The sequence below is a fragment of the Lytechinus pictus genome, chromosome 2, assembly GCF_037042905.1.
Source record: "Lytechinus pictus isolate F3 Inbred chromosome 2, Lp3.0, whole genome shotgun sequence".
NCBI classification, from domain to species: Eukaryota; Metazoa; Echinodermata; class Echinoidea; order Temnopleuroida; family Toxopneustidae; genus Lytechinus; species Lytechinus pictus.
This window is the reverse complement of record NC_087246.1, coordinates 10,515,280-10,531,873: the sequence shown is the minus strand read 5'-3', so window position 1 is coordinate 10,531,873 and position 16,594 is coordinate 10,515,280. Positions and strand designations below refer to the sequence as shown.

The 16,594-nt window shown below is 36.0% G+C and overlaps 1 protein-coding gene across 1 annotated transcript; it reads left to right on the top strand.

The window, feature by feature from the left end:
* Nucleotides 1–1,300: 1,300 nt before the first annotated feature.
* LOC129275689 (probable serine/threonine-protein kinase dyrk2) lies at nucleotides 1,301–10,580 on the top strand. The gene is made up of 2 exons (XM_054912189.2): nucleotides 1,301–1,393; nucleotides 7,169–10,580. Exon 2 carries the CDS (start codon nucleotides 7,251–7,253, stop codon nucleotides 8,406–8,408), a length of 1,158 nt encoding a protein of 385 aa, XP_054768164.2. The 5' UTR covers nucleotides 1,301–1,393; nucleotides 7,169–7,250; the 3' UTR covers nucleotides 8,409–10,580.
* Nucleotides 10,581–16,594: the final 6,014 nt, after the last annotated feature.

The window sequence follows — 16,594 nt, the reverse complement described above, 5'->3', positions numbered from 1 at the left end:
TTTTTTCATTTCTATATCCATTTTGTAAAAATAAAAATCATAAATACAAATCAATTATGAATAAAACTAACGAAAATAATGAGCTTACAGTAGGAAATGGGTAAAATCAAAACAAAACAATACCCATATCATTTCCTAATAAAGAAAACCCATGTCTTGGGCTTCCATTTTATAAGAGGTGATGGGGGAGGGGCAAGACTGTAATCGTGGTCGGTGTTGTCCCCCTCTTGTCACTCAGAGTTTTCATTATTCATATACCCGAGAGAACGAGAACTTTGAACATTATAAAATCAGATTTTAACGTCAATAACAACCCTTCCTCAAGTTATTATATATGATTGAATGTGGTAACCGTAGAAAAAAAATGAAACGAATACCATAGTAGGCCTACTTGGAGCACTTTATTATTGATATTCAACTCATGTCAACTGATTTAAAAAATCCTGAATGTACTATATACAAAGGAACATGACCCCGGATCCGAGAATGTAATCGTAGGGTGAAAATAAGTCTCTTAACTTTTATAACCAACTTACCCAATTCCAGAGAGGATTATAGCGGCCGAATCGTGAGAATTTTCTCAACATGTTAATTAAAGAGTGACAAAGAATCAGCACGATTGTGAACAAAATTATTAAAATTCTGATTTTAAACTTAGTATTTTGATTATTGGGGTAGGCGTTGTAAGGGCGAGGGTTATTTATTTAAAAAGGGAGGTTCGATTATGTACTATACATTAAGACATCATATTGCTATGGCGAGAAAATAATATTTTCTGATATGAAGAGCAGAAATTTACATTTTAGAGCACGTATAACACGCAGCATGCATGTTTATTTAAGGACTTGAAAATGTTTATAAAGTTCATAAAATCTGAAAAAAATATTAAAAAAAAAATCATTTATATAAATTTATTTGTTTTGCATATTATACGTACAAGCCTGAGCTCAGGGAATAACTTGTAAACTGAAAACAAAATGGGAACATACTCTGTCCCGACTCTGTCAGAGCAGAATGATCAGGGGAACGTTTCATCCGTTTCATCAACATTTTTCCGGGCATTTTTCATCTGACAAGTCGACAGAGCTGACAACTTTCCTCAATTTTCATTGGCCGAGACGTTCAGTTCCTATGGTACCTAAAACAAGACTTGTTAGTTAAAACGACGGACAAGCCTTTCCATGAAATGCTCCCCAAGCATGCAGATCAAGACCTCGCGACAATAATTACAAGCTATCAGAAAATTCAGAATTCAAGGAATTCGGAAGAGAGATTTGACCCTTTCACGATACCATACCGTACGCAATTTTCTGTTGATTGATTTGATTTGTGTAGCTACGTGTAAAGGAATGCTGTTTAGCTAGGAAAATATTACATATTTGTTACTTTCATGGTAAGAAGGAGCATATTAATATATCTAACATTGAAAGGAAAATCACATAATTTTATTTATTTGTATGAAAGCTGTATAGGATTGTTCAATGTAATGCAGTTTCGACTTTGAATCGGTATGTGTCTTCGCGTCACGTCACTGACACCAGCGCTGCGGCTTGCCAGACCACGGCCCCCTGCACTGCAGCCGAAGCCACAGCCTGGCTTCGGCGTCGTCCGTCACTATGGCATGCATGCGGATAGACCAAAAGCTTCAGTCTCTGTAATGGTTGTTTTGCTGAACTTCGTTGGCTCCACTCACCAATACAATGAGTGAAGAGCTTTGAGGCCACTAAGGTAAAGACAGTGGTTTACTGAACTAACTTATAGGTCGCGATTGTCAACGGTTTAATCTTAAATTTAAAAAGCAAAATTTACAGTTTCATTTTTTCCATTGTTGGGGAAATAGAAATAACAACTTAAGTATTGCGTACCTGCTTGGACCGGAGTTATAAAATGTCAGAAATTGTTAAAGAAATCCCAAGAAACGATGGTTATTCCTGTCTAGCATGCGAATTGCTATAGCGTCCACTGCGCTGTGCTGCACCATCCCCTGAATGAGTGATACGGCCTTACAGGTCGAGTCGTCATGTTCCTTAGGCTTAGAATGTTACAAAACTTTAATCATGTAGGTCTAACATTTTAAATACATAATTTTTCACACTTATTGTTTATATGTTAATTTATGACTTTTATGTGCTTATTTTTTTAATCATAAAAATGCATCTTTATTTGTTGATCCAAGTTCAGTTCTGTTAGTTTTAGATGATATATGTTGTTGAGGGATGTTCTCTTGTGCTTTATTTTCAGACTCATTAAATATTCTCATCGAATATACCTATTGTACATAATATTTTAATTAGGTTTTTAAAAGGCAATTTGTCACTAATATAAAAAAAAAAATGTTTTTTTTATTCATTAGTGTCAACTGGGTACAACGTTCTCGCCAGGTTTACTCTGACGCTTGGCGGCGCGAAGCGAAGCAAGCCGCGCAGCGGCCTCGGTGCGTGCGAAGCACGCACGGGGGGAGGGTTCGGGAGGGGGGTGTCCCCCCTCCCGCGCAAAGCGCGGTAGCTATCGAAAATATCAATATCGATGAGCTTAGATTGCTGCTAAATGCACCACATTTTATGTCTATTTAATGCTTCTCCGGCCACACAGCCGTAACGCTTGCGCGAATTGCAATTGAAGCAGAAAGGCAACTTAAAAATTGAAGTTAATCTCATTTTATACTTACAGTTATAGATTATTTACATCGATAAATTAACTCCATACTTTCCAATGTTCAGATCGATATCGCTACATCCTTAGAAAGTGCGATTAATTTTGTGAATGCGTGTTGTTTCTTATGACAATGCCCGACTTCATCTACGGACCGCATGCGTAGCCCTTTGAGCTTGCGCTGCGTCACGCCCTTACGAAATCCAAAGATTGTTCCGACTTTATACCTCGGTCACATGTCTACGGCGGCCGTACGGCGAGTCGAAAACAGCCGTTTTAACATTTTTTGTACCAGCTGAATATAGGTGGTTTGAATAAAAATTAATAAAACGACTGTTTTCGACTCGCTGTAGAGCAAATGTGACCGAGGTATTATTTGGAAGCCTCGGAAGTTTTCTTCCGAGGCTTCCAAATAATGGGCATCGGTATTCATGAGACGGGGTCCCCAACTTATATAATTTGCATGGTTTTTTGTTTGGTTTATTCGAAACTCACTGAAACTATAACTCTCATAAGACTTCTGTTGATGATGTTTATACTAATAATTTCCAATCGAGATTCTTTTATCACTGTCAATTATTGCTGTGTTCATTTGTATTTTTCCTTACTCACCTATAAAATAATGAATGTGCTGTGCTTCATCACGAGCGTGAGAAATATCTTTAGTCATTCATAATACTCTAATATTACAAATTTGTTGTTCTAAACTGCGATAGACCTTATCGCAAATAGCGTCTGTCGCGTGAGGGCGTCTGTCATCGCAGAGGATCACGGGATGCGAAAGGGGGCAAACGCGGAATCGGCTTTCGGGAAGCCATACAACGCCATATGTTTTGTGTAGTGTCACTCAAAATCCAGGCTTTTTTAAAAGTCTGATTTCTTCGTATTTAAATTATTTTGGATACTTGAATGTGGATTTATAGAACAATCTTTGTATCATGATTGCCCAGTGAAAGTATGAACTCAATACTCACAGTATTTTCGAAGTTTTCTGGGGCTAAACTTGGGAAGATTTTGTGGGAAAAGTGAGACGGTGATTGCGGGTCATTGCCGATCGTCTTTAGAAAAGAGCACGTCGATCAGTGATCCAAATTAGATAGCATATTTTTCCATTAGAGAATATTCATGAGAAACATAATGTAGACCATATATCTCCATATAAATTTAGCTAGCCAAGTTTTTTGTTATTTTGGGGGAAATTTAGTCCTTTTTTTTTGCAAATCGGGCTGTTTAGTTTTATCATACAATTTCTATATAGGGGGTGCATGAGACAAATCTAAAGCCAAAAATAAGCTAGTATATATATATATATATATATACATAATAATAGGCCTATGACATGCAGAATACTATATATCTGAATTTATTTAAATTTAAAACATTTTAAGTTTTAATAAAATTGAAAACATTTTATGATCCCGTATAGGCACTATCCCTCAAACCTCTGTAATTTTATTTTGTCTGAAACTGGATATTTAATTCATATAAATGATATATATTCCATTCTTTTGAAATAAATCTTATTTCAACATTTACATCTTCAATTAATTTCATCGCATTCAGTCACTTCTCTTTCAGATCACCTTCCTCATTAAATTCTTTTTTCTTTTTTTTTGCTTATTTTTCTATCAATATACTTTCATCTATTCTCATTTTTTGTTATATTTAATTCATTATTTTGTCTATGCATGCAACTTATAAAACTTCAGAATGTCCGACCACGATCCTGAATAAGTTGCAATAATATTATGTAGCTTATCTGTGGAGAGAAAAAGAAAACACAGCTCGGTTTATAGGCCTACTCTGAATAAAATCATGATTGAGATAATTATTTATGAAACATGTATTCTTGACTATCGATTGATATTACAAAAATATAACACTAGAATAAAGTAATCAAATCTACTGCAGAGTTTGTTTTATTGATCATCATTTTATTATTGCTTGGAATTCTGGGACCAGTTTCCTCCACTGCCTCGCCGACGTATACCCCTGGGCCGAGAGTGCATGCCCGCTGTCCGTGCATACAAAGCACACAGCAGCTGCACAGCTCAAAATACGCACAGACAGTGCGCGAAAATGAAAGAAAATTGCACTTGTCTTCATAAAATCTGTGGTAATTCTTGCAGCTATAGACGGCACATATATCTCTGCCACCTATGATTAAGAAGAAAAGTAATGTTAGACTCTAGAACAAATATGACGAGGCGTTTACTGGAAGTTAGCAAAATGTTGGCTGCGGGCGTCGATCGTATTTTGATACACTATGGAAATCGTACACTTTATTGTCGGCTGCTTGCGCTCGCATGGTCGCATCCGGACAACAGCGGCGCTATTGCCCCCTTTGCGATCCCATGATCCTTTGCGTGAATCTATTTGCGATAAGGTCTATTTAAAATGTTTTGAAAGTATAGGTTAATTGACAGGAAATAAGATTTCTATTTTTACATACCGGTAAGTGAACTTGAAAAATTCATCCAACGATATTCAAATTATACTAGCAACTCATTGTGGGCGCGAAAAAACGATATACATATCCGATATCCTCTAAAACGTTCACACATATCAACTTCAATAATTCGTACTTGAAACGAATATTTGTGAATGAATTGCCAATTCCACTTTGTTGAATGTGTACTTCTATCGAAATCTATTGAATCACGTACCCCTCCCGACCCAAGGTGGATTTTCCAATCGCCATAAAGATTATGAAGCCACAATCACAGTAGACACATCCATAAATGAATATCAATTTCATTCGCTACGAACAATCCCTCCCCACAAAGTCACAAACATCCCATCATTTTCATCTACATTGCCCACGGCCACCCCCCCATTATTCTCTATTTTCCCTTTACACAAATTAATTTCAAATGATATTTTATTTTATATCGTAGTTAAGCAATTGTACAACAAATTCATAAAGCATTCACTGTGATGACTAAAAACATTTCTCAGGCCCGTGACAGGTGCGCTCATTATTTAATTGGCAGGCAAAGAGTAATAAAGAACAATACAAATGAAAATACACTGTACGTATAACTCACATTCAAAAATGAGTCGTAATGATAAAAAATGTGAATAATATTAATAAATATTATTAATTATGAAAATTATAACAGATTGAATGAATATGTGAAAAAAATCAAATTAAATTAGTTTTGGATCCCATCTAATTTTGGAAGACTATCGGATCCCCGGATCAAGGATTTTGATGCCATGTGCGATTTGTATTATGAATGTGACCGTGCGTTGCGAGCGCAAGTGCAGTGGCACAGAATTAGAACTTGGTAGACACGCCGTCGCGAAATTAATCAACAGTTTCAAAAGATCGATGTAGAGATCAAGACTTTGGAAATAACGGCGTAAAATCGGAATTTAAATGTGAATAAATCATTTTGATGTAAGTAAATGAGTTGGACATTATATCAATCCATTCCATTGGCTTTGTCATTATTAATGTGATCTTTGAATAGTTTTCTCAATTCGCTCTACGGCAGTGTCATCAGAAATGCATTCAATGAATTCATGTAGATGTAGCTATAAAGGCTGGGGCCTGGGACGAGATAAAACTATATTTCGATCGAATTTTGATAGTAATTTTGACACACTTTATTTTTGACATAATAAGTGACAATATCAACTGAAATTCGTAATAATCTAAAGTACATTGCCCAAGCCAGTAACCCACGATACCCCTCTCCCCTCACTTGTTTTTGAGCGTATTTACTACCATTTTAAAGACGTAAATAATGTGAGCAATGCGATACGCAAATGCGAAGTAAACATCTTCGCGCTTCCCACAAAAGAGATTGGGCCTCAAGTCGAGGTCGTATCGTATATAGCGCACTAGTAGTAGTGAGTGAGTCAAAGAAATCCCGGGAAGAAATCGTGGACGAAATAATCGACAAGTTTATTTTAGGATCTGAAAAGCAGATTATTTTTTAAATATATTATTCAGTTTTTGTGTAGATCTAGGCCTGCTTTACAGTTGTCGGCCACGGTTGTCGGGGAAGTTCACGGTTGGCGGATTTGCCCTGAAAATTTTCAGGGTTGGCGGCGCCCGCCAACCGTGACGCGTGGTAGCGAGAACGTTGACTGGGTACAGATTATTAAAAACTGTTATTTTTTTATTTCTGCCAGATGCTGAATGAGCACCACATCATTGATGTGCTACAGTGTATACTCACTGGCGGATCCAGGGGGAGGGCACAACCGGACCGAGCCCCCCTATTGAGAAGCAAAATTAAAATTTGTAATGTAAAAATGCTGTTAAAACAGAAGTGTGCCCCCCTCCCCCCTTTGAAAGTGAAGACCTATTTTTATTGCTTGTTAATTTTTACTGGGACGCAATATCCTTAATTTTTTGGTTAAAAACCTTTTTTTTTCTTGTCAAATTTTTCCTCTGAAAAATGTGCCCCCACTTTTGGAAAATCCTGGATCTGCCCCTGTGTGTACTGATATTTTCAATATATAAAATTTTCCAATCTTTTCATGACTCTTATTTTAATTTCAGGATGGACATAATGAATGCATAATGCTCCTGTTGTAAACGTCACCAACTAGTATTACTTCAAAGTGGTGCTATTCAGATCACCATGTCTTCACCTCTACGGAAATCAGCCTTTAGGGCTCCACCCAGCAGATCCAATGGTGAAAGAAATTCTCCAGCAACATCTATGGAGAGGGCACCAAAGGCAAGTGCTTCCAGTGTCAGTGGGACAGCTAAGAAAATTACAGGAGGTGGAAAAGGAACTATTCAGACAGAAGTCCTCAAGCGACGTCTTGAGCGATTGAAACAAAACTCTAACCCTCAGATTCAGAATGGTGCTAAGCCCAAAAGTGGAATGCCAACTGTGGCATATACTAGTGGTAGTAACAGCAGGGTTGACTCACCACAGTCTACACCTACACCAGTAAACACTAGTACTCCTCAGTTTGTACGTAGAATGAGTGAGAATGACCCAAGAAGGAACTTGATCAAAAGCGGAATCTCGACAAAACGAAAGGCTAGTTTTCCACAATCCTCTCCAAGGTCATTCAATATTGTTCCTTCTCCACTTGCAGCTACAGCTACAAAAGCTACAACAACTTCAAAAAATCCAAACAGTGAGGCAAATAGTAGTGTCAGTCAAAATTCCACTCGAAGAGGAAACAGTATTAAACAACAAGCTAACACTGCTGTGAGCAAGAAGACAAGACCTCAATCTTCATCACCCAAAACCAGTATTGGCTCCTCAAAAATGGACAAAAGAACTTCAAAGGCAACTCCTCATGACAGTGACATAAGTCGGACCTCTACCCCAGATCGGATGATTCGGGTCATATCTTGTGAAAGTACTGATGAAGGACATATACCTTCTACCCGAAAAGACTCTTCGCTTCCAGGACAAAACCCCTCCCAAAGGGAAGACCGAAGAGGTGGTCCCAATGGGGATGGGTTGTCATTGGATAGGAAGAACAGTGCAAACACTCTGGATGGTATCAGAGGAACCAAATCTGATGCAAAGCATTCATACATGAGCAATGGTTATGATGAAGACAGCACAAATGTAGAGCTTGAATTGAGAAGTTTGAAGTCAGAAAGTGATAGCAGTGTAGTTAGCGAAAGAACACGTAGGAAGAAGAATAACAAAAAGAATGCTGACTCTGAAAAAAGAAAGGACATTGAGAGTTCTAGCAGTCAGAGCAAGAAAGTCCATCAAAAGCAACATCAGGTGAGAATTAGACTTTTTGTTTTTATTAATGAAATATAACTTGTTGTTTTGATAATTACTATAATGTTTGAATACTGGTACATGGAGTTGATGTTGCTTCTTAGTCAAGATTAAAGAAAGTATGTCGAGCATATGTGCAGCAATTTCTTGAAATATCTTGTCATTTTATGGTGGGATGACTCACGAGATGTATAAACTTAGAAATTCAAGGGGAGGATTCTCTCCCCCAGCCCCCACCCCAGGATTTCCTTCCATGCTGACAAGCTCTGCTAATGATCAGGGCTCACTTAACTATAAATGTACCTTTATTCATCTAAAACTCTTGAGCTGAATGTTGGAAAAAGATTTCCCCAATTTCTCATCAATAAGAGCCAGAAATACCTGGTACGGTAGTACTTTGGCATGGCTTTTACTAGGATTTATATTTTACCTTTAAATTTGATTTTAACTCAGAACAAAAAACAGGATTACAATCCTGATTTGTCAACTTTGTTAACTTTCAGACTCTGCATTCTGCGAATTGGAAAATCTGCATGTAATATACATATAGGTCTATATTTTATTTAAATGTAAGCTTATGTATATAAACCCCTCAAAAGTTCTGCAACTCAAGTTTGAGGAGTAATAAATTTCTTAGTGTGCCTTCATCACAGTGAATGAGTTATCATTAGAAAGCATAATTATTCCTCTTTACAATCATGTGTCATTTGTAATGCTAATGTTATCATTGAATGCACAGACTTGATTCAGCAATGTACTTAGGCCTAAATGTTGCAAAATTTGTTGTTTCTGAATTTTGTTTAGAACTGTGAATTTCCAATTGTTTAGAGGATGGAGTGACTTTGAATGATGTTGATGCCCTGATGCGTGAAAGTCCACTTGATGGTGGATTCTCATTTGCATAATGGATTAAATGTGTTTAGAATAACGTTGAACAAAGTCATTTAAAAAAAGTTTGAAGACGTTGAATTTAAAAAAGATGGAAATGTTTGTTTCATTGTACATGTAGTTAAACATTTTAAGCTTTCACTTCAAGCAAACATAAATCACACAATATTTCCATCTTTTACGATTTTCATCTGAAACACTCAAACAAACAGTCAAAACATGTCTTCATCAATACAAATCATTCCTTTCAACCTACATGTAATACCTCAGTCACATTTCCTCTAAGGCAATTCGAAAACAGCAGTTATAACATTTTTTGTACCAGCTACATGTACATATTGGTGGTTTGAATAAAAATGAATAAAACTGCTGTTTTCGACCCACCGTACGGCCATCGTAGGGGAAATGTGACTGAGATATTAATGACACAAGAACAAAGACACCCAAACATTTCATTTTTGCACAACATTCACTGTCACCTGCATCCTAGGCATAATTCTAAAGAACTGGAGACTGTTTAGAAAAAAATGTGTTTCAAAAATTTTAGGCAACATTTCAATTCTGACTTTGCCCTATAGGCTATATTTAACTGTAACTATATGTAAACATTCCATGATTATACATAATCACAGCAGATGACACAAAAGAGGCACAATGAAACTTTACAATGATACCAGTTCCTCCTTTGTACTTGATTAACAAAAGTGTATCATCTTTCAATCTTGGGTTGCAGAACTCTTTTTTAGGGATTTATAAAAAGGGATTGGTTATTTGGTTTGGGTGAGGATTTAATGTCTAGTAGTTATCTATTTATTAAAAATAATGAAATGCTCATGTAAAGCAAGCGTACACCCTGTAAGTCCTTTACTTTTTTAGAGACTTTCAAGTTGAAATGTATAGTTCAATAGTTGCAAAATTTATTAAAAATGAAGAAAGAAATTATTGGAAAATTTACTCTGCATACAGATTATGTGGCATATTGGTATCCGTGGTACACTGTTCACTGCAGTACATTCCTACATGTACATGGGAGGGTTTTTATTGAATCAAACAAATCTAGTCTTGCACAATTGCCTCAAATTTAAGTGATGCTATTTTGAGGGTAGGCATTATCTGAGCATCACTCCCACTTTCATTAAGAAGCAATATGAAGTGAACAGCTGCGTGGAAAAATAGTGGAAGATTTTCACTTCCAGGCAGTGCGTTTGTACATCCTGGTCTGCATCAGTCTGCACAATCATACATGCTAGTACATGTATATAATTGTCAAAGAACTTTATTGGAAAGTTTGCCTTAATTTAAAGTCTTGTTAGTCCCCCCCCCAAAAAAAAAATAAAAAATAATCAAATAAATAATTGAAATAAAATAAACTGAAAAATAGGAAATAAGATTTTAAAAAATGATTAGAGAAATAATGATGATTAATTAGAAAAGAAGAAAGATATCAATTACATGGTGTCTTGGGTGAAAATCCATCAAAGGGGAAAATAAGTTCTGCATGTGAGTGTCTTCCATATTAAAATTCCCATTTTGAAAAAAGGTCATGATGATATCACTTTTCATAGTATAGAACCATGTGCGAAAAATGCATTTGATTATGTATCAATTCATTTTTAAAAGATGTCTAAAAAATAAATTAAAGTGTAATTCACAATCTATATTACATGTAGTTTTTGGTATTGTGGCTGAGGATTTAATATTTTGGACTGGTAGGAACAAAATATGTATTGTGTATACTACAAACAAACCCTCCCAGGGTCTGTTTGTTATGGTTGTGTTTGAATAGGGTTGGATTGCACAAGTTTTTATGATAGCCTTATGTTGACATAGTGGTAGCCATATGGTGTGTAGGATATCAGTATTTAATTAAATTTTTACCAGGATAAATTTGAGAATATGATTACTGAATGAAATGGAAATAAAAGTGATTGGGTGATTTAATCATGGGGTTTACAGTATGTCATATACCTGTATATACAATTAACAACAAGTTCAGTAATAATAATGTCCAATGCCGGTTGTGTACCTCACACATTAAAATTTTGGGAGTTTGAACACTTGTTTCAATAAAACAACAAATTCATGGTACATGTACACATCTGTACACTTGTGTCCTTCCAGCAGGGTTGAAAATACACGGGAGCGACGAGCGATTCCGCCCTCGTGTGCTTTGGAATCGCTCTCGTAACTGCCTAAAACCGCCAAGTACCGAGCGACTCCCAACATGAAAATCGCTCCCGTCCGCGCCCATCCAGTCTCCCATTTACGACTGCATACTAGCAGTTAGACAGCCAGGCCAGCGCAGCCGCATCAACGTATTCTGACGTGTAACTTAGTAGATTTTTTAGAATCACGGGCGCGGCACTTCGGAAAATGCGTATCAAGTTTCAAACTCTTGATATCCCTTGTACTATTTTTCAAAACGTTGCGCGGCACCAGGCCTAGCCGTAACTTTGATAGAAAAAAAATTCCTTTTCTATTGGATTAATTTTACAAGACACCATCCTAAATTTGCAAGGAAATAAGATCGTGAGCTCTGAAGAAAATCTATTTTTTTAATTTTTAGAGTAATTTTCGGAGACTCCACTTCTCAAATCTTAACTAAACCACTTGGTACTCTGGAAATTTGGCGCAGATCCCGCAATTTTCAGACCGAAATTAGGATTTTCTGTGGGGATTTTTGGTGAGTAACGTTCAGTGCCCAAGTGTATACATGTATTGGCGCTAATGCCGTTTCATACCCGCCTGTGTTGTGGTGATGATTGACTGTGAGCTCAGGGCCGCGGAACCGGGGGGGCTGGGGGGGGGGCTTCAGCCCCCCACTTTTTTCCAAAACCGTGTACAAAAACGTAAAAATTACCATATGATTGTGATTTTTAGCATGGTCAGCCCCCCCACTTTTGGCTCAGCCCCCCCCCCCACTTTGAAAACCGTTCCGCGGCCCCTGCTGTGCGTTGCGGTGATGAGTGACTGAGAGCTGTGCTATGTTCAGGGGCTGAGCTGCGCTAGCATAGGCATAGCGTAGCCTAGCTTGAGAAATAAATGACATGATGACGCTAGCTGTCAGGCTGTGATGTATTCAATATTTCATAAAATAATTTTCAAGTGGGTTTTAGTCAAAAAGTATTTATGAAAAGGATTCCTCTAAATAAATTTGATAAACTCCATCCTTTTCAATTTGATGGACAAAATTGTATATATAAAAAAGAAGTTAGAACATCCATTTAATTTAATATACGAGAAGTAATGTCATGAGATACAAACAATAAACATTAGATCTACATGTAAATGGACAATAATAAAGAAAACAATAATTCAATAATTAATAACAATGAAGAAAAAAAGAAAAGCAATTAAATAAACAATGTTTAACATTAAATAAATTTGTAAACAATGCGCTGAATCATAAAAAAAAATGGCTCTCGAAAATTGAAAATGGCTCTCGTTAAATGAAAAATGGCTCTCCTTTATTTTTCAAAATGGCTCCCTAAAAATAAAAAGTAATTTCAACACTGCCTTCCAGCCAGATAGTAAAATGAAAATGAATTAATTGCTCTCCATGAAAATCTTGCTTCAAATATCAACATGACCTACATGTACGTGTAATGATCACACTTTACACGATCTGTGTATTAAACTAAGAAGCATAATGTATGCATTTTTTACTTCTAATATTGAATTTTATAACAGTTATTTCGTCATCTTCTCATCTACACTGTAGCTAGAGTAATCTGCAATAAAGAAAACCCTGCATGTGATATCCCGAGTACAGGCTTACAACAGTGGAATCTTATTTTCTAAGACCCTTTTGTTCTTTGAACATTCTTTATTGTTCAGCATTGTTTATTGTTATTGCACAAGAGACACAAATCATTTACAATGTATTTCTCTGTAGTTGACTACTGAAGGGAACACAAGGTTTTCTCTACAATGTAGGCTTTTACAAAGTTTTACTCTTTGTTTGAATTCAGAAGGGTGTAATTAAATCATACTCTTCAAGTCCTTGCTTCATCATTCTCTTGGAAACAATGCCCATATTGGTTCTGAACATTTTTGTGCTTGTTGGCAAAGTGAAAATTTATTTGGCACGAGATTGAAAAAGATGTCATGTAACCATAATAGGAAGAGATATTCCTATGAAAATAGCATGGAGTTTTAGATTTAAGGGTGTATTCTCTGAGTTGAGCAGAATTTTGAAAAAAGTGAAGATTGGCAATAGGCCTACAAAGTAATTGTGTATTGATTATTTCTTGTCTACATGTACATGCAGAAATGCTGTGTTTGTTTTTTTATCTTTTCTTTAAGCATAATCTATCAGAATTATTGCACACATTTTATGCACAACCCCTTGGATGTTCATTTTTGGATCTTGTTTGGATCAAGCTCTGATATAAAATTTGTTGAAATTAAAATATCTAATAACGAAAAAGAAATTCTTGGTCCCTGAAGATACCCGCTTTAGAAAGTTTTGGTATGAAAACACTGCTCATGTACAATGTTGGAATGGGATGAAAATATCAACATTGTTGTTGTGTGCATGTATATACTGTAGCTTTCTGCATATATAATGCAATATTCAAGCTGTGTTCAAAGAATTTGAAGAACCTTTAATTTCCTGGTGCCAAGAGGGAGCGCTATATCTGGTTAATTGCCAAATACAAATGATCATATGAAAACTGATATGATAATCATTGTTAGATTGAACCTTTATCAAAACTTTAGATTAACTTTGATGAATTGGTAGAGTGACATCACAGGTTTTTTTTAGCATTTCATTGTTCATATCTCAGACTAGCATGATGAAAAACGTCCATAGCCCAAATTTGGTAGGAATCAGCTACATGTAGATCTGAGATATGACCACATGAATACAATATTTACCTGCTCTCCATTGATGTCAATGTTGACCTGATTCTAAACATTTACATCAGATACAACATTTGTTTTTTTTATGACATCACATTGGCACTTTCCAGAATTGCATTTGTGTGAATTTTGACTTAGACCTTTATTAGACAATCACAATCACCATTCATTGTTCTTTAGCATGGATGTGAGTTACAAATGAGAAATGTTAGACCTAAATATTGAGGCCTCATGCACACTTCATGATAAGTTACGGTCCGATTTGAAAGAAATTGTAATTAAATTTAGCATTTGATAAACATATTTTAATAATCAAAGTTTTGAATAGTGGATTGAATACTGAAACAGAAATCTTGAGAAATAATTAAGCACATTCAATTCCAAATCACATTGACATCATCAGCTGTGACCTGTAACTGATTTGGACTTTATTCTTAAGACTTGCAGCAAAGCAGAACTCTGATTTTAGTATTCCTACATGTAGCATTATGTTAAACTTCACATTTTACATCTTACATCATGTAAACTGTCACATTTAATGCAAAGTGCACTTTGTAAAAAGTCCTTTCATATCAGATCGCGTAGTGTGACCTGGCCTTTCCAGATATTTGTGGCTGTTTTTTTTTTTTTTTTTTACATAAATGACATTTGTGGGCAACTTACTAGTATTTACACTTGGCTCTGTACTTACAAACTTTTATTTACCTTGTAATGTAGGATGGTAAAGGTCAATATTAGAGTTAGGCCGTGTTTATGCTTCCACTTTTCAGGCCAGAATCAGCGTTTCCAAACTTGATTAGTCCAAAACACGGTTGCATCCATGCTTACTTTCATTTAAACGTTGTTTCAAAACGCCGATCGTAAACTCACAAAAAGGTGCGTTTGTAAACGTCGTTTGACCAGAATCAGGCTTTCTGGGGAAGTATAAACAGAACCACTATCGTAAACGTGTTTAAATGACGTCATTTGGTACATGCTTCCGGTGAGATGAAAATCCGCGGGCAAATACAGTCGCATTGCTCCATGATGGTCACATGTTACTTCCACGGAATTACCTCTCATCTCCCTTGTTTTGCATGTGTATAGTACTATTACTAGTATTACTCTTCCAATTTGTCATCACGATGAACGTTGAGGACTAAAGGATTTACAAAAAAAAAAACCTGGAACATGAGTTATAATGAGGAGACATCGCCAGATGCCCCAGTAGCATAAACAAATAGATATTTTATTATTTTGTATACTTAATATTCTTTATTTTTTCTTACTATCATCCTCACCATGGTGGAAATTATATGACTATATCAAGAAGCTCCATGCGATGACTAAAATATCGGAAATTGTTCGATGTTTATATAACAGTCAATGTACCTTCCACATAACAACATTTGGAAAAAAAAAAGTTAGAAAAATGGCGCGCCCAATTTGACCTCGCTTTCCTGCTCAACGAAAATTACGATGCGAAGCCAGCTGGAGATCGTGATTTCGCCTCTGAAAAGTTAAGCATAAACAGCACTCCCAGAACCACGTTTACGATCGGCGTTTTGAATCGACGTTTGAAAACGCTGATTCTGTCTTCGCAATGGAAGCATAAACACACCCTTAGAGTTACTGACTGAAGCTATGGGATTTCAACATCTGGACTTTAAAGGGGATAGTTAACCCCGATACTCACTTCAGGCCTGAGGAGATTTTTTTTTCAGGATCTACATGTATTTGTATCATTGTAGGTTATTCATGTCTTTTTTATATATTGACAATTTAATGTTAAATTATGTGGGTTACATGAATTTTGAGAGGGGCAGAGTGGAATATTTTTCTGCTCTGCCCTTACATTGTAGCTCTTCTACTGCCTGTAAGTTTACTTCAAAGGAACATCAACTACACTGTATATAAAAAAGAAGAATAAACTCTTTGTCTGATGATATAACTAGATTTTTTGTTGAACCTCATAAAACAATTTTAGACAAAGTTTTGTTATATATGTGTAGCAAAGATGTAGTGCAGACAACTGAGGCAGATTTTTGCTTTATATCGTATCATTCAATAATAAAGAAAAAAAAAGGTGAAATAGAGTTTAACCCTTCCTTACTCCTTAAAATTAATAGGGCTCATTAATCTATGTACCATAGTAACCATTGGCTGTTAGGGCCTACACAATCCTGCATGTGTACAATTCATATACTAGTCTTTCATGTGAAATCATACTGTACATACAAGTGAAATGTTATGATCTTCCAAACATGTACAAAGTTACATTCAAGACTTATTTTTTACATTTTTTTTTATTGTTATGTTTACTGTTCTCATTGTCATCATCAACACAACAATACAAAGTTTAGATTACAGCTTTCGTGTGAGTATATCAATACAGCTTAATATATATTCAAACTGTTTCTTTGTTTATTTGGTAACATTGACTGAGTAAACTTTGTTGTATTACAGCAGTAGATCATGAAACATGTAGGGCC

What these genes read in the sequence shown, in the direction of transcription:
- LOC129275689 (XM_054912189.2), top strand. Translation starts at nt 7,251, where the DNA reads ATGTCTTCACCTCTACGGAAATCAGCCTTTAGGGCTCCACCCAGCAGA.